We start from the raw sequence: 19,311 nt of genomic DNA on the forward strand, positions 1-19,311 counted from the left end.
CTTTAAATGAATAACTCTCTCATAGGAGTTGGCCAGGGATGGCATGAAACATCAATATGCCTTGGCTCTTAGGCAGAGCCAGGCAAAAGTAAGGACTGCATATGCTGGAAACCAGAGTTTAGATCAGAGTGGCACTGAAAAAGCAGTCAGGCAGCTTTCAAGGAGCAGGAAAATTGACGTTTCAGGCAAAAGTCCTTCATCAGGAATAGAGGCACGAAGCCTGCAGGGTGGAGAGATAAATGGGGGAGGGGGGAGCTGGGGAGAAGGTAGCAAAGAGTACAATAGATGGATGGGGGTGATAGGTCAAAGGGGTGGAGCGGATAGGTGGGAAGGGAGATTGGCAGGTAGGATAGGTTATGAGGACAGTGCTGAGCTGGAAGGTTGGCACTGAGGTAAGATGGGGGGTAGGGAAATGAGGAAACTGGTGAAGTCCACATTGATGCGCTGGGGTTGAAGTGTTCTGCCTCGGTTCCAACCCTCCAGCACTTTCCTCATGACCTGTCCTACCTGCCAATCTCTCTTTCCACCTATCCGCTCCACCTCTTTGACCTATCACCTCCATCCCCACCCCCACTCACCTATTGTACTCTTTGCTACCTTCCCATGTTTGGGCCCCCCCGGCCAGCATTTATCTCCCCACCCTGGAGGCTTCCTGCCTCCATTCCTGATGAAGGGCTTTTGCCCAGAATGTCGATTTTCCTGCTCCTTGGATGCTGCCTGACCTGCTGTGCTTTTCCAGCACCACTCTGATCTAAACAATTGTTAGGCAGAGCCGTCCACTGCAGTTCTACTGAATTGCTGCCACCTTGCCGAGTTCTGCTCCAAGCATTCTTAAGCAAGCAGCCCAGACCATAACTTTGCAATTTGTTTTGGTAAGTGTACAGTGAAAAGTACCCAGAGTAAGGTAGCTAGGATGACACCCAGGTTTTAAAACAGACAAAAATGTATTCACAAAATTACACAATTGAACACAAAGAACAGATAAAGAATGCCTACAGAACTCAGTCTATCCAAACTAGACTTAATTATGCTGTTCCAAATATACACAACAGTCCAAATAAGCAAACCTTAAAACACAGTAAAACAAATGGAACAGATGCTTTCAGGTTGAAGTTAGAAGGGCGGAAAGAGAGAGTTTAGCAAACTGTTTCCACACAACTCACTGTTGAACTCCTAACTAGTTCTGGATTGAACTGCTCAGCTAGAGAGCTGACCACTCCCCTTTCATTATCCAGGTCACTTCTAAAACATGACCACTTTGGCTTGAAGTCTCATCTGTTTACAGATACAAAAAGGTCTCTCAATACCCTTTAATCTCTGTACCAAACCAGTCTACTTGGCACCCAGAGCGGTTTACAATCCCTCTGAATAAACACAGTACCTTGAGAAAAGGCAAACCTTTAGAAAAACAGAACCAGCTTTGTGGCACATGACACTGTAATCTTTTGCTCTAAAAATGTGTGTTTTATGATCCTGCTCCAAAGCTACCTGATGAAGGAACAGCGCTCCGAAAGCTTGTGCTTCCGAATAAACCTGTTGGACTATAACCTAGTGTTATGTGATTTTGAACTTTGTCCACCCCAATTCAACATCAGCAACTCCACATCCTTTGATGTTGAGCCTCTTGAATGTTCGCCATGACTTGGAGATGCTGGTGTTGGACTGGAGTGGACAAAGTTCAAAATCACACAATACTAGGTTATAGTCCAACAGGTTTATTTGGAAGCATTAGCGTTTGGAGCGCCGCTGCTTCATGAAACCACCTGATATCAGAGTTCTTGAATGTTGATAGAGTTGCATGCATCCATGTCAGTAGAGTATTCCATTACACTTCTGTGTTGTGCCTTATAGATGGTGATAAGCATCTGAAGGTAGTGTTTCTGCATGTTGAGAGGTGCAGATAAAAGCAGCAATTGGACAGTTTATAAAATGTGCCTTCTGAAAATGTTGAAATCCCTGTTTCAGGAAGAATACCAAATGGGAGGGTGATATACAGAAGCCAGTTTTGGAAGAAATCTAGTGGAGACTTAAGCTATGACAGTTGTTAGAAAATAATTCTGAGTTCATTAAAATTGGAGAGGAAACCAGAGGCTGAATACAGAGGGAGTCAAATCAGTTTAATGTAGTACAATATATGGGCAAGTATTGAACAAGTTCAAGATGGGCAAAGGGGGGAATTTAAGGCACTAGTGAAGTGAGGGATCTAGCGTGTTTGGTCAATATCAAAAGATTTTCAATGGTTGTAGCGATATTATACGTGAAGGATTGCTTTAAATGTATGTCAATTAAAATGGAGTCAGTATCCGGCGGAATTCAAAGAAGACACTTTTCATAATTGAACAGAATCTTTATTAGGGTACAGAAATATTCATGAATTAATTTCCTACTGCTCATCGAGGAGGTCTTAATGAATCACTATATTTATTAAGGACTTAGAATGGTCCGCATCTAAACTTGTTTATGGCAGAAAGATATACAGCACGGCCTGTGATGCAGAGTTAAATAACATTTTTGAAAAGAGTTGCTGATAGATCGAGTGAATGCGCAAGCTGTCAATTAGATGTCAACGTTAGCAAACCAAAAAAAAATCGTCTGCTTTCTCCTTGGCGAGCTTATTGCTTAAATTAGCACCTTTCCGCCTGTTTGCATTGAATGGCAGGTCCCGGTATGCTGCACGCGCAGGTGGTCGCAGGGTGGTTGAGTGACAGGTGCAGCCGCATGCGCAGTGGAGGCGATGTGCGGTCCGGACAGTGATGGAGAGAGGAGAGTGAGTGACAGGCGCTGGCCGGACCCGACCGGATTAAGCCGGGTCTGCAAGCATCCAAGTTGTCAAAGGAAAACATCTCCGATTTCCCAAACCCTTTACCCCGCCGCAACCTCAAAAACAAAATTCAAATACGCCGAAAGCTCGCCAGGTACCCGTCGGTAATCACTCTTATAATAACCGCTTTTCGAGCCGGCGTTCTTTCTTTGGAAACAGGTTTGTGCGAGACTCTCGGCCCCGTGGAGCTCGAGCGCGCGCAGCTGTGGGGCGAGGGCGCGCGAGTCAGCGCAACCGTCGTGTGGGAGGAGGAGGAGGAGGAGGAGGAGCCGATCGAGGCCGCGGCGAAGCAGGCACGGGGGAGCGCGCGGGGTGACGCTGACCTTGGAGTGAATGTGCGACAAGAGGAGCTCGAGCTCACACTCGATCAAGGTAAGAACGACAACAGCGTTAAATATCGCCCACAAGAGTTAGGGAGGGAGTCACATGTTTCCCTGGGCTGTCGTGGCCAGAAACATCCGTGCATTATCAGTTGTCCCCCGCAATGATCGTGATAAATAGGTGATGGGTTTGGATACCATGCGATTATTGAGCTTGATCAGACGGAGGAGGATTTGAAGTAAGCGATGGGCTTGGTTTGCCTGCCCGTGGATTTGCTGAACAGTTTGCAGGATTAAGTATCCATTTCCCCCACGTTTGTATTTCCAATCCACCTTCGTGCACAAGAGATTATATTTCGAAAATGGTTTTCCCTGTCATGGTGTTTCGATCTTGTGCTTCACCAATTTGATTTGTTCATCTAACGGTCTTATCAGCCGAAAGGATGTTTTCAGAAATTTAACGCCGAGGCAGTGCAGTCTGATGACATGGGGCTCACGTTAATTATTTTAGAAAAGATAAGGAATCGTAGAGTCGCAGTTTTTTTTTCAAAATGAAATACTCGTTTGATTTGGGCTGCTTTTTGACTTTTTTTTCATGTGGAGAAAATACACGGTGACCTCAGCCGTTTTTGCCACACATTAATTATTTCAATGATGCTTCTGAAGTTTTCGCTTATTATTTCAAATAAACTGACAGGGTATTATAAGCCATTAAGCCTATTTTGTTTTTACTAAGCTAATTCGATTGTTTGCTTAGAGATCAGTCCTCAGTTTAATCCAGGTATGATCGATATTTGAGGATAGAAATCGATAAGTTTTCGGTCTCAGCCTGGTAATGACGAAAGGAATTGTATTGCCGATTGTTTTTAATGTGCCACTTTCTAAGAGTTCACTAATGAAAAAGAAATCGGGTCTGCCTGTAATATCCCTGTCAGTAAATTTTGTTAAATATGCAGAGGTCGTTACTTTATGCTTCAACCTAAATGTGGTATATTTGACTTACCCAGGGAAAAGAACCAATATTGCTTCAGATAAATATTGGAAGTATTTATGACCAATTAATTCATGTTTTAGTATAACTTATTTTGAAAATGGAAAAGTGTATAATTCAGAAGTAACTCTTTCTAAATATATATTTAACAGCTGATGTGTTTGATATTTCTAGTTAAAATAGAAATTATTAGACTAGATGTCTTTTCAATATATAAGTAGAAATAAAAACAAACCAGTCAATGCGGTATTAAAAATGTCATTAATTTTAATAAATAAACTACAGAAGTGGTGCAAATTATGCAGACAGTGTTTTAAGGTCATTTAGTATGCTAGTGAGCATTTTTGTCCCAAATTATTATTCAGCCCATAGGCTACTGAATATAGTGACTCATGCTGCTGCACAATTTCACATGAACTGGCTGCCATCCTGGACTTTACTGTTCTTCAGCTATGAAGTTGAAAACCAGCAACCATAGTTTACTTTTATATATTTGCATTTATTTTGTAAAGCATCTTCAAGTGCTTTCCTATGTTAATCAGATGAATGGGTGCTGGCCAAAGAAGGAAATATTGGGAGAAATGATGCAGCCTGAATAAAGAACATTGACTTTAGCTGACCATCCACCAAATGAAACATTGCAGCAAGTCTGGATTAGTGCAGTATTTATGCTTTGCTTCAGATGGATCTTGGTTAACATTCAAATTTGAGAATCCTTACAATGAATCCAGAATGTTTGAGGTCTATTTTAGTGCACCACTGCCACCCTATTATGAGGTCTGCTAGGTCAACATGGATAAGGAACCTCATTATATTATTGTGATTTATGGGCCATCCCTAATTGCCTTGGAAAAGGTGGTGTTGAACTGTCTTCTTGAACAATAAGTTATGATTCATGGGATGGAGGGACATCCACAGTGTTGTTAGGAAGGGAATTCATGATTTTGATTCAGTAGTAGTGAAGACAGAGATGTATGTAGCTTTGAGTGGAATTTGCAGGTGGTGGTGTTCCCAACATCTGCTATCCTCGTCCTTCTGGGTGGTATTGATCATTGTTTGGAATGTGATGTTGATGGAGGCTGACTAAGTTTCTATAGTATATCTTAGATGATATACACTGTCTCATTATTGATATATGTTACATCACTTCACTTGATGAAGCAACAGTGCTCTGAAAGCTTGTGATTTTAAATAAACCTGTTGGACTATAACCTGGTGTCATGTGGTTTCTGACTTTGTCCACCCCCAGTCCAACACCAGCATCTCCACATTATATTATAGCTTTGACAGGCAAGGTAAGACATTGTGACATGTTTATAGAAACATAGCAACAGGAATGAGCTGTTAAACCCCTTGAGCCTGTTCTACCATTCAATTACATCATGGCTGACCTGTTGCCTAACTCCATATACCAGTCTTTGGCCGATATCCCTTATTACCTTTGCTTAACGAAAACTTACCTCTGACTTAAAATTAACCACTGGTCTAACATATGCAGTTTTTGTGTAGAAATGCTTCCTAACATCTCGATGGTCTAGCTCTAACTCTCAGACTATGCCCCCTAGTTCTAGAATCCCAAACCAGTTAAAATAGTTTATCTACTCTGTCTTTTCCTCTTAATATTCTTAAAGACTTTGTTGAGATCACTTAGTGCCAGAAACATGAATGTAATGTAACCAAATTTCATTTTAAATACTGGAAGACTAAACAATTACTTTCTCACAGAGTAAAAACTTCAAATGCACTCCGCTTCCGCTCTAAAATTATATGACATTTGTTTTAAAATTCAAATTTAATAATGAAGACTAGAAGATTCAGTCATAGTTGTTTTCCTTGATCCAAGAAATTGATTAAAATTCAGTCTTTAATCTCTCTCAGCTATATAAAGATCGAAATTTAAATTATTCTGCATACTTCATAATGGATATGATGCCATACTAACTACTTAACCTTCTAAATTCTAGAGAAAACAGGCCTAATTTCTATAATCGCTCCTCATAACTTAACTCCTGAAATAATACTTTACATAAACCTCCTTCCAGCACCTACCAAGCGTAGTCAGAAATCCTATATCACTTGGCAGAAGAAGTTAGTATGGAGTCATATCCGTTAGGAAGTGGGTAAAATAATTTGAATTTCAATCTTTATATAGCTGAGAGAGATTAGAAGCTCAATTTTAATCCCTTAAATACTTTTGCTTAACAAAAAAGAATCTCAGATTTAAAATTAACAATTGATCCAACATCCACTGCTGTTATGGAAGAGAATTCCAAACGTCTATGGCCTTTTGTATGTAAAAGTGCTTTCAAACATCTCTCCTGAATGGGGATTCTAGAAATTAGGGCAAAACCAATCAGTCAAAATATTTATCTTTACTCTGTCTTTTCCAATTAATATCTTGAAGACTTCGATTAGATTAGCCCTTAACCTTCTAAATTCTAGAGATAACAGGCCTAATTTCTGTAATCTCTCCTTGTAATTTAACTCGTGAAGTAATTCAAGGAGACATAGGAAGTTCAAAGTTATATGAATCTTCTAAATGAGAGAAAATTGCAATTTGAAAAAAATTCAAACTTTTGTTAAGGAAAATGGGACTTTTTTTATTTGAAGATGACACTCCATTTTAAGATTCCACTTCTTTACACGGGCTTCCTTCTGGCACCTACCAAACATAGTTAGGAGTCCAGTATCACTTGGCAGAAGTAGTCAGTGTGGAGTCATATCTGTTAAGAAGTGTGCAGAATAATTTGAATTTCAATCTTTATATAGCTGAGAGAGATTGGAGACTGAATTTTAATCCATGTTTCAGAAACAGAAAGACTGTCCAGAACGAGAGGGCATAAGTTTAAGGTGAGAGGGGAAAGATTTAAAAGGGACCTAAAGAGCAGCTTTTTCACGCAGTGGGTGGTGTGTGTCTGGATTGATCTGCCAGAGGAAGTGGTGGAGGCTGGTACAATTACAACATGTAAAAGATATCTGGATGGGTATATGAATAGGAAGGGTTTAGAGGGATATGGGCCAAATGCTGGCAAATGGGACTGGATGAGGTGAGGATATCTGGTTATTTTTGTGCTGTACATCTGACTATGAACTATGACTGCATCTTCTAGTCTTTATTATTAAATTTGAATTTTAAAACAACTGGCATATGATTTTAGAGAAGATGCAGAGTACAGTTGAAGTTTTTACTCTGGGAAAGTAATTAGTCTTCCAGTATTTGAACTGAAATTTGATTACATTCTGTTCATGTACTAAATGATCCATCAATTTTTCTAATATTACATGATCCTTAAAATTGTAGCATTTTAATTGACTATCAAGAAGTTGTTGGCTTGTTGATACAGCTCAAAGGTCAATTTTGAGATCATCAGTTTGTTTTTAGTTATTCTTCTAGCATTCTTATTATGACACAATATTTAATCAAGAAAAATTGCTCAGGCGCAAGATACCAGAAGACACTCGGGTTGCATTAATAACATACAATGACAGTCAGAGGTACTACAGTTCTTTCATTTGTAGATGTGGGAGTTGCTCTCAAAGTGACTCGCAGTCAGTGTTTATCTCTAACTATTCTTATTGTTAATGAAGAGTTATGTATTTGGGTAGCTGCAATCTGCCTTATAAGTATACCACAGTGCTGTTAGATAACTTGTTTCAGGATCTTTATCCAAGAAATTATGATGTGTGACTTGGATAGGAACTTGCAAATGTTTGCATGCAATGTCTGCTGTTGTTTTTATGGACAGCAGAAATTGTGGGTTTAGAAGGTGTTGTCAAAGGATACTTAGTGAGTTGCACGTAGCGGATCTCACAGATGGCACATATTCCTGTCACTGTGCACTAGTGGTGAAGGGAGTGAATGTGAAGGTGCTGGATAGGTTGCCATTCAAACAGGCTACTTTTCCTGGATGCATTTGTCAAACCTCCTGAAAACTTTTGAGACTGAATACATACAGGCAAGAGGGTCACAGTCCTAACATGTGCCTCATTAGCTTTGGAAAGTCAGCAAATGGGTTATTCGCTGCAGAATGCCCTGTCTTTGCCTGGATTTTGTGATCACAGTATTTAAGATTATGGCTTTGTTCAAGAATGTTGTAAGGATTGTCCCAGCAATTACAGACCAGTCACTTTAGCTCGAGTGGGAAAGTTTCTAGAAACAGATATTTAGGATGGAATGAGTAGTCACATGGGAAAAGGTGGGTTGGTTCAGAAGAGTCAACATGGATTTCTAAAGGGAAAATCATGTTTAGCTAACTTGCTGGGGTGTTTTGAAGAAGTGGTAAGCTCAATGAGGATATCACTGTTGATGTGATATGCATGAATTTCCAGAAGGTGTTTGATACAGTGCCAAGCTTGAGAAAAACTACAGGTCGTAATATAAAAGGAAAGTATAAACACATATAAAATGTGTTGAGTGATAGCAAACCAATGGTCAATGGATATTTTTCAGGCTGGCAAAAGATCTGAAGTGGAATTTCCCAGGGGTCAGGATTTAAATCCAATTATAAGTTCCTGGTGTATATTAATGGTCTGGATCTTGCTGTGAGAGGCAATTTCCAGGTTTGCAGATGACACTTAGAAGAACTGTGAACTGAGAGATGGACAGTGTTACAGACTGTTGGGTGATTTTATTGAAATGCGCCAAATAATAAAATCTGTCAACTTTGTACATCTGTAGTGTAACTAGGAATTTTCAGTTTAAATGTGAATTAAAGAATATTATAAATTAATTGGTGTTCGAAACACGGTGCAAAGAAAATTTGCAGAAAATAGTTGGCTTGAAAATATCAAAAGCTGAGTGAAGTGAAGTAGGCACAATTTAATGTGATGACATTAGAATTAGAAGAGCCAAACTGCAATACAGTTTTGCACATACAGATATTCATACAAGCTGTTGGTGGAACGGAAACTGCCCAGAGTATCTCTCTGAAAGCCTCCCATTTGGTCATTTGACCAGTGTACCACAATGGAGCAGCATTGTTGCTCTCTGGGTACATTCCATAATTAAGTTGGACAGAAAACATACAACCATAGTAAAGACCATTTGGTCAATGGAAATACATTCCATTAATGTATATAGAATCCAAATATCTATTTGGGCATTACTTTTGGTCGACTATTCTGCCTGGCAGATCATTTCAAATAAGATCCTGTGGCTGATTTAAATTTACATTCTGCTATTTTTCATTTATACCCTAGGGTTCTATATTCCTAGTTCTCTTATTTACACCGTTTTATACATTTTTAATTCTGAAGCTTCTCTTAATTGTCTTTCCAGACTAAAGCTGAGCTTCTCTAATCTTTCTTCCTAGCTCATCGCATTATACTTGAGGTTAGTCATGTCCTCTAATGAATCCATTCACAGGTTTATTTCATTATTGAGGTTTGTTAACTAAAACTCAACACTACTCTGAGCAGAGTATTATAAAACCTAAATAATGTGTATTCTGAAATTCTTAAATTTACTTGTATATAGTTTGAACTTTGAAAGTGAAAACTTGCTCTACTAATTCAATTCTATTTGTACAATTACAATTCATGATTTCTGACAGATAGTACTTTCCATCTATCGGGGTGAAAATATTGTAAAATCATACAGAATAGGCCTTTTAGTTCATCAAGTCTGCACTGACAAAAAACCCACTAAATCTTAGCCCAAAGTCTTCAAAGATATGAAATTTCAAGTGCTCATCAAAGTAATCTTTAAATATGGTGAGGTTTTTCACCTCAACTACCCTCCCAGGCAGCACATTACAGATTTTCAACAACCTTTGGGTGACAACATTTTCCTCAAATCCTTTCTAAACCTTTAAGCCTTTCGCCTTAAAATTATGTCCCCTTGTTGTGGTTCTGTTCACCGAGCTGGGAATTTGTGTTGCACACGTTTTGTCCCCTGTCTAGGTGACATCCTCAGTGATTGGGAGCCGCTTATGAAGTGCTTCTGTGATGTTTCCTCCGGCATTTACAGTGGTTTGTCTCTGCCGCTTCCGGTTGTCAGTTCCAGCTGTCCGCTGCAGTGGCCGGTATATTGGGTCCAGGTCGATGTGTTTGTTGATAGAATCTGTGGATGAGTGCCATGCATCTCGGAATTCCCTGGCTGCTGCCTCACAGCACCAGGGATCCGGGTTTGGTTCCCACCTCAGATGACCGTCTGTGTGGAATTTGCACATTCTCCCCGTGTCTACTTGGGTTTCCTCCGGGTAGTCCAGTTTCCTCCCAAAATCCAAAGATGTGCGGGTCAGGTGAATTGGCCATGCTAAACTGCTCATAGTGTCTGGGGTAAATATAGGGTAGAGGAATGGGTATGGGTGGGTTACCTTTTGGAGGGTCGGTGTGGACTTGTTGGGCCAAAGGGCCTGTTTCCATACTGTAGGGAATCTAATCTAATCAATTTCCCTCTGACAAAGCCATACTGAGCATCCCTGATCAAACTAGCCTCTCGAAGTAGAGATTAATTATTTCCTTCAAAATTTTCTCCCATAGTTTCCTTATCACTGATGTGAGATTCACTAGTCCACGATTCCCTTGATTATCTTTACCACCCTTCATGAAAAGTGGAACCACATTAGCTATCCTCTGGTGTTCTTGCATCTCCCCTGTGGCCAGAGAGGAATTAAGAATTTGGGTCAGAGCCTTTGTAATTTCCTCTCATCTGCTGCAGCCTGGAATGAAACTGATCCAAATCTGGTGATTTTTCCACTTTTAAGCTTGACAGTACTTCCATTGCTGCCTCATTCCCTATGTCAAGAACTTCACAATCCTCCTTTCTGACTTCTGTACCAATGTCCTTCTCCAAAGTAAAGACGGATGTGAAAATCTCATTTAACACCCTAGTCTACTTGCTCCATGTACAGATTGCTTCCTTCGTTCTGATTGGACCTTTCTCTTTCCCTGGTTATCTCTTGCCCTTGATATGCAAGTAGAATGTTTTGGGATTCTTCCTAATCTTATCCTCCAGCATTTTTCATGAGCCCTCTTTTCCCTCCTAATTGCTTTCTTAAGTTCATTCCTGCACTTTATATATTCCATTCATTCATTTTCTCCTGATGTTGAAAGCCTCACTGTTCCTTCTTATCCAGTCTGAATATTCCTCGAGATCCAGGATTCTCTGGGATTGTTGCTTCTACATTTCATCCTAAACAGAACATGTACTCTATTTCCTTTTCACCCCTGCACCTGCTATAAATCTGCTATAGATTTACCCAGAAGTAGCTGTTTTCAGTCTATTTTGGCTACACCTTCCCTTATTTTAATTAAACATACCTTCCCCAATCCAAAACCTTTTTTATGACAACCCATATTTTTCTTTTTCTAGCAATTTCAAATGTACGGTGTTGGAGTTGCTATCACGAAAATACTCTCCCGACTGCCACCTCGAACATCAAAATGGCTTGGTTCCTCAGAATTAGGTCCAGCAATGCAGCATCCCTTGTTAGACCTTCTGAATGTTGTCATAAAAACCTCTCCTGAACACATTTTTAAAAAAATCTGCCCTCTCTAACCCTTTACACTATGACTATTCTAATTAAAATTGGAAAAGTTGAAAACGCCCAACATAGTTATCCTGTTATTGTTTCCTCACCTCAACAAACAGTCGACATATCTGTTGTATTGTCTGCTGACTATTTCAGAGTCAGTGGTATAGTCCCAGCAGTGTGTCTGCCCCCTTTTTATTCAGCTACCCTCCTTTGAAGACACTCGAGAATATCATCCATTCCTATTGCAGTAACTTACTCCTTAATTAATAAAGTGAACCATGTCTTCTACACCTTTCCCTGTCCTACTTGAAGGTCCTATATCATGGAATGTTGAGTTGCCTGTCTTTTCCCTCCCTCAGCAATGTCTCTGAGGGCAACATCGCAATTCCACAACTCAGTTCACACCCTTAACTTTTCTATCTTACCTAGAAACTCCAAGCATTAAAATAGAGGCTATCCAGCCTCACCTTACTCCCTCAAGTATCATGGCTGAACTGCCTCTTCCTTTACTAAAGTATGTTGTTTCTCTATTGTAACAAACAATCTTTATCTCCTTCCCTGCTGAGTAAGTTTAATATCTTCCAACAGCACTAGCAAACCCTACCTACAGGGTTGTTGGACACATTCCAATTCAGGTGCAGACCGTCCTGCTTGTACAAGTCCCACTTTACCCAGAAACTGTCCCAATGATCCAGGACTGGATTTTCTCATTTGTAAACTTAATTGATTAAACAATTAAATCAATTTGCACAACACTTGCATTTGTTTCTGTACTGCTGTCATTGCATTAGTTAGCTTTATTATTAGGTGATTAATTTGCATCAGAATTAACACTTTTTTAAGTCTTACATCCATTCATCACTTCTTCTCGCCTTAACCACAAAGTTGAACCTCAAACGCCATTTCGATTATTATTGAATTAGTCTTGAGTCCAAATTTTCACTTCACTTGACTTTTTTTAATCACTATTAGCTGAATCAAAGATTTTTTTAAAAATTCACACACAGCACTGCACTTGTAGCCCCACCATTTATATAATGAGTCCAGTTCAATTTCTGGTCATTGGTAAATCCCCAGGATGTCGATAGTGGGGATTCAGTTATAGTAATACCATTAAATGTAAGGGGCAATGGTTACATTCTCTCTTGTCAGAAATGTTCATTGCCTAGCATTTGTATGGTTCAAATGTTACTTGCAATTTGTCAGCTCCAGCCTGAATATCTTTTGTTAACATTATTTTCTAGCAGAGGTGATACATTGAGTGAGGCATCTGTCCCTGAGATGAGAAAATCTACAAATTAACTTGTAAGATATCTCCAAATGTTCAAATAGAAGTTGACATTTACAGAAGCAAATTGCTTGTTTATCCTATCAATGAAAATAACTTAATGACTCTGAAATAACAAAAGACAATGAAAAACAGTGATGCCATTAGCTAGAATGCAATGGTATTGGATGGTGGGTGGCTTGAGTTATTCATTTTAATGAAAGAAAAGTGTTTGATTTTTTTGCAGTGTGTTTAACACATTCCCAAAGATGTAGATGGAGAATTTCAAAAGAATCCCAAAATGGCAATGAAATAAATAAATGACCAAATAAATCTGCTTTCCATGTTAGTTGAATAAATGTTGGCACTTATGACACTATCTGTAGAAAATCAGAGTGTTCTAAGATCTTTACCTGCCAGGAAGATGGTAGCCTTGGTTTCACTTCTCTTCCAGAATACAGCATTTTCCCCTTGGATTGAAGTGTCATTCTAGAGTATGTACTGAAATATTTATTCTGGAGCATTAATGCACAACATTCTGACTCAAGTGAGCTAAACTGTTCACCTAAGTTCATAGTTTTAATCTTGAAGTTAATACTTGAAGTTAATACCTGAAGTAGATAACATGAATTTTATTGGATTTTGCTAGGCCTTATTATATGTTATGAATATCTTATAGTCGACAAGGTGAAGTAAGGTATAAAAATATCATGTGATTGGGATAATTTATGAAACATGCCAAGATTTATTTTGATATTTTTCATAGGTTTGTAGAGATAATTGCTTTTGGGTGAAATCATGGATGCAGTCGTCCACCTCATTAATGATTCTCTGGAATTCTATCGTTGGAGCCTTATCATTGCAGGTACTTGTCAATATTATGTTTAGAATACTATATTACTGTACTTTCTGTATTCTGTACACCACTTCATCTACAGTGTGTTCATTTTACTCAGTACAGTTAATTCTCCTATAATGCCGAAGTCGGGTTCCAGTGAAACCTCCTTTAATAGAAAATCGCTTAATAGAAATAATGGAGCTTATGGGAAAAGTGGGGTTGGGGCAGACCAGCAAAAAAGTATCACTCATGATTGCTCAAAAATCTAACGCAAAGTATAGCACAACCTGAATGAAGGTTGAAAAAATATTTATTAACAAAAGTAAATTTAACGCAAGACATTTTTAAAAATATCAGAAAGCTGCTTTCTGTACTGTACCTCTCACAGAAAGCTGCTCTATTGGCAGCTGACATCGGCACATGCACAGAACAGTATGAAAACGAGTGCACATGGCACAGAGCAACACAGACTTCGGTGCTGATATTGCACATACACAGAACAGTACATGCACGGACACCAGCACATGCGCAAAACTGCAAGAGCACCAATGCATATGGAGAATAGCAGAGATTTCAGTGTGCAAGTCGGTGCATGCGCAGAACACAACATGTGTACCAATTCCTGCTGGAGTCGCAGTATTACTAATGTAGGTAAGCATTTTCCAAAATATTATTTCCTAATTCTTCAGCGACATTATAGCCAAATCACACTGCCAAAACACACGTTATCCCAGAACTACTTGTCTGTACTTTTCTATGTTAAGCCTCAGCTTGGGTAGAAAAGAGCCTTTCTTGTAAATTTGTCTTCTTCCAAACAATTATTTCAAACCAACATCTGATTCTGGATACAGATCATAATCCTAATGAAGTGTCATATGTATGTGAGATGATACAAATGAAAAGGACAGCAATTTTAATCTGTTAAAGCATTATGAGTCTAAACAAGAAATGGCAGTGATGTGAGAATGTTAAGAATGGTGACTGAAAGTAGGTCAAAGATTTAAGTTGTGTAGACCTAGAAAGGCAAAGTGGAAATAATTGGAGCAAGGATTCAAAATGTGGTTTGGAGTTGACTGTAAACCAATTGTGTAGATTCACAGAAGTTCTGAGTTGTTAAGAGATGGATAATGGTTGATGATAGCACCGATGATTTATAATTGGACTGAATATGATAGATTGCATAAGTTTTGGAGGATTTGCAGTTTCTGAAAGGAAACTGCAAGAGACTGGTAAGAAGAACACTCGAGTAACTAAGTCTTGAAATGACAAAGAAAATAAGTTGTAAGAGCAGACATAAGCCATTTGGCCCATCAAGTCTGCTCCACCATTCAATGAGATCATGGCTGATCTGATAATCCTTAACTTCACTTTTCTGCCTTTTCCCCATAACCCCTGATTCCATTACTGATTAAAAGACTCCATACCCACAAAATGCAGGATTAATGTGATACCATGAAAGCAACTGTGAGAAACATTACATGGGCAGGAATTTCATCACCAGAATACGCAAGCATCAGCTTGCAACAAAACAACAGGACCAATCTTCTCTTCTCTCAATCCACACCGACAATGAAGGACACCAATTCAACTGGGACAGCATTACAATACTGTGACAGGCTAAACAAAGACGAGCTTGGGAATTCCTGGAGGTCTGGTATTCATCCAGTTTCCATAAACAAACACATTGAAATAGACCACATCTACAGGTCACTACAGTACAAGACTAGAAGTAGAACCATCCGCCACAACAGACAGAACCATATAGATTTAAAGCAGATCACAACAACAGCCCTTCATTAGGAGGCTACATAGTACTGAAGGTGTCATCCAGGAGGGAGGCAAAACCTTTGCAAGAAAATCGACCAGCTTGGCGAGCCAACCATCAACTTCATGCACAACCTGAGCTCCAGATCTTCACAAAAGATCAAAAATCTGTCTTTCTCAGCCTTGAATATACTTGATGACCTACCTTCTACAGTCCTGTATTGTAAAGCATTCCACACATTCAATACCTTCTGAAAGAAGCAATTCATCCTTATTTCTGTCTTAAATGGGCAATCTCTTACTCTTAGATTATACTTTCCAGTTCTGGTCTCTTCTACACTGGGAAACAACCTCTCATCTACCCTGCCAAGCCCCCAAACAATTTTTGTTTCGATGGAGGTCACCTGCAATTATTCTAAACTCCAGTGAGTATAGGCCCATCTTCCTCGTAAGGAAATCCATTCTGTGGTCAACCAAGTGAACCTTCTCTGAACTGTCTCCAATATCAGTACATCTCTTCTTAAATAAAGGGATCAAAAACGTTCAGTGACCTATTGCTGTGGTCTGACTTCCCTATTTTAATGCTCCACTCCATTTGAAATAAAGACCAACATTCCATTTTCTTTTACTTGTATGCTCGCTTTTTGTGATTCACAAAATCCAAACGTTGCAGCATTCTTTAAATTGATTTATCTTCTCTATTCTTCTTGCCAAGATGCATCACCTCACATTTTCCCAAATTATATTCCATCATCAAATTTTTGCCCATTCATTTAACCTGCCTATTATCCCAAAGCCAGTATATAGAAAACCATACAAGAGTTGGACTGGTCCTAGACTTAATTTTGGGTTATGAAGCTGGGCAAGTGGTTGAAGTATCAGTGGCGGAGCATTTTGCAGACAGAAGTCATAATTCAGTTTGATTCAAAATTATTAAGTAAAAGGACAAGATGAGTTTCCCCCAGAATTGGGGGAAGGCCAATTTTAATAAGGTCGGCTATGATTTGATCAGAGTCAACTGGGAGTTGATTTTGTTTTGGATTAGTCTATGTCCGAGCAGTGTGACACACTCCGGAAGAGAATAGGAAGAGTACAGGGCCAACATGTTGTAGTAAGGGAAAGGATGGGATCAACAATTTCAAATGAACCTTGGATATTGAAGAATATGCACCATTGGATATAGAGAAAAAAATGGAGTATTTTGTCAAATACTGAGGACTCAAAACAGTTAAAGCCCTAGAGGAGTACAGAATAACTTGAAACTAGAAGATTAAAAAGGTGACATGAAAGGATCATAGCATTTAGATAAAGGAAAATCATAAATTATTTTACAAATACATTAAGGATAAAAGAATAACTCAGGAAAGACCACAAGAAATGGAACAAGAGTAGCAATATGTTGAATACTGCAGGGAGATCAAGGAAAGTTGCTTGGAATAGCCATATTGAATGCCTTTAGAAATTTTGAGTAGCCTTAATGCTGTCAGTGGGATCGAAACTAAATTGGACAAATTCACATCGTAAGTAATTGGTACCGTCCAACTTTAACTTCTCAAGTTATTGAAATTTTTGGGATTTCAAAATGATAAAGGATTTGTAAAAATGGAAATGGTCACTGCCTACAGTTAATGGAGAAACCCAGTAGGGCCTTTGAAGAGGGGTAATGATAGCATCTGTAAAAAGATACTAAAGTAGAACCTGAAGAGAAATAGTTGACTGAAAATGACTGGTGGAGGTCACAGATGATGGCTGAACAGAAAATTTTCAAAATGATATGGGATCAGTTCAGAGAGATAGGTATGGAGGTGTTTTAGGAAAGTGAAGATATGAATTTGATCTTGAAGACATGGAAATGATATCCTGACATCTGGTGTTAGAAGTAAGCCACTATAGGAGGCTTAGTGATAGGAAGTTCTAACTTAAGGACTCTGGATTGTTTGTGACATTCTTCGAACAGTGGGAGGATTTGTGGTAAGGAGAGCGAAATTCAGTATTGTTTAGGGAATCAGGTAGAGCTAACAGTGAACATGACACTGAAACCAATCATGCACCAAAATATAAGCAAAATACTGTGAATGCTGGAAATCTGAAACAAACACAGACAATGCTATAGAAACTCAACAGGTCTGACTGTATTTGGAGAGAGAGAGAGACACAGGGTTAAGATTTTGAGTCTGGGTACGACTTCTTCATAACTTATGGAGACGGTGGAGTAGTGGTAATGTCATAGGATTTGCAAACCAGATCCGCAGACCAATGTTCCAACCATTGCAGATTTAAATTAATTTAAAAATCTGGGATCTGAAGAAGCTGGTCTAATGGCAATCATGTAATTCATGTTGGTCATGGGAAAAACATATCTGGTTCACTTATGTCCTTTAGGGAAGGAAATCTCTATCCTTACCTGGTCTGGCCTACATGTGACTCCAGTGGGTTGACTTAACTGTTCTCTGGGCAATTAGGCATGGGAAATGATATCCACATCCTCTGAATGAATTCTTAAAAAATACCTCGAAGAACTCCTGTCTGCTTTTCTGCCTAACTGAAAAACTGACTTCTAGAGTGATTTACTTCATCTCGTCACAAGAATTCAGTGTGTTTCTCTTTCTGTCTCTGTCTGTGTCTCCTTTATCTTTGTCTGCATTTGAATCTTCATCCTCCATCCAGCTTTTCTGCTTGTATCTCTCCTTTGTGTCTGTAGCTCTCTTTTATCTGCCAGTCACACAACTTCTTCCTCAGTGTCCTTCTGTTGATACTGCTTCCAGACCACATAGACCATGTTTCTTATTGTCCAAAAAAAATTCCCTTTCACACTGATGCAAACTCAAAACAATCCTTGCAGATTTTTTTTTTAAAAAAGTGACAGGTTCCACAAACCTTTGAAAGAAATTACACATTTTCCTTGATGTACTGTTTCTGGGTCAGACTTCATCATGATACATAATCATATCAACAAGAAGGAAGTCAAATTCAGCCTATTCCAAATTATCAGCATAGCTATAGAAGGATGAAGGAACGTCCCCTGATGACTTGAGTCATAGCAGAAAATGAAAATTGTTATTGCCACCGAAGACCAGTTATCACTGCCTGAAGGCATTGCAGCAGGAGCTGATGAACTTGATGCTGTTTGTCAAGAATTATTTTGATGAAAATGTATTTGTTATGTTCTCATGCGTAGCTGAAAAACAAAATATCTCCTGAAAAGTTTAGAAGACATTTCAAATGAATTGATTGGCTGATGTTTGATCGCTTTTAATTGTTTATTTGCCTAATCAGTTGACAGTGGGCTTTTTGCACTTTTCTCAATTTCTCTTGAGGCCTTCCCTTTTGTACAGGTTAATGATCCTATCTTCTGCACGTTTCCATACTTTCTCCTTTACACCATTTTCATCCGTTTTTTCCTTCAATGCAGTCCTACTTCCTTCATCTTGACTTGAACATGGACTTTGACACAAATGTTGGTTTTGCACTTTTTGGATCTACAGCCCATCAGTACAAAATTCTTGTGAACCAGCAACACTGACTGAAGCAAACTAAGCTAATATTTGAAAGCCTGCATTTTATTAGGAAGAGTTCAGTTCCAGGGAAGGTTAAATCATTTGCTGTCCTTTTTATGTGGCTTGGTGCAACAAAATGCAGTGTTTTGATTCTTTTGGTGGATGGGGTTGTTGCAGGCTGGGCCTGAATTATTTAGACCAACCAACCCAACCACCCTGTGGCTCAACATTTCAATTCCCCCTCCCACTCCACCAAGGATATGCAGGTCTTTGGACTCCTCCATCGTCAGACCACAACAAAACGACGGTTGGAGGAAGAACACCTCATCTTCCGC

General features: G+C 39.1%; 1 protein-coding gene across 2 annotated transcripts in view; it reads left to right on the forward strand.

Moving 5' to 3' along the window:
- The first annotated feature begins 3,074 nt into the window (after positions 1-3,074).
- The window catches only part of elovl4a (ELOVL fatty acid elongase 4a), a 46,030-nt gene continuing 29,793 nt past the window's right edge, over positions 3,075-19,311 (forward strand). The window contains exons 1-2 of one of the 2 annotated variants that reach the window (XM_043686960.1): positions 3,075-3,193; positions 13,644-13,742. In XM_043686960.1, the coding sequence (XP_043542895.1) occupies positions 13,676-13,742 (67 nt within the window). In that variant the 5' untranslated portion in view covers positions 3,075-3,193; positions 13,644-13,675. Of the gene's footprint in view, positions 3,194-3,234; positions 3,381-13,643; positions 13,743-19,311 lie in introns of those variants that run through there. The other variant, XM_043686961.1, reaches the window with a different exon arrangement.

This window comes from Chiloscyllium plagiosum, chromosome 3 (assembly GCF_004010195.1).
Source record: "Chiloscyllium plagiosum isolate BGI_BamShark_2017 chromosome 3, ASM401019v2, whole genome shotgun sequence".
In the NCBI taxonomy this organism is placed as follows: domain Eukaryota; kingdom Metazoa; phylum Chordata; class Chondrichthyes; order Orectolobiformes; family Hemiscylliidae; genus Chiloscyllium; species Chiloscyllium plagiosum.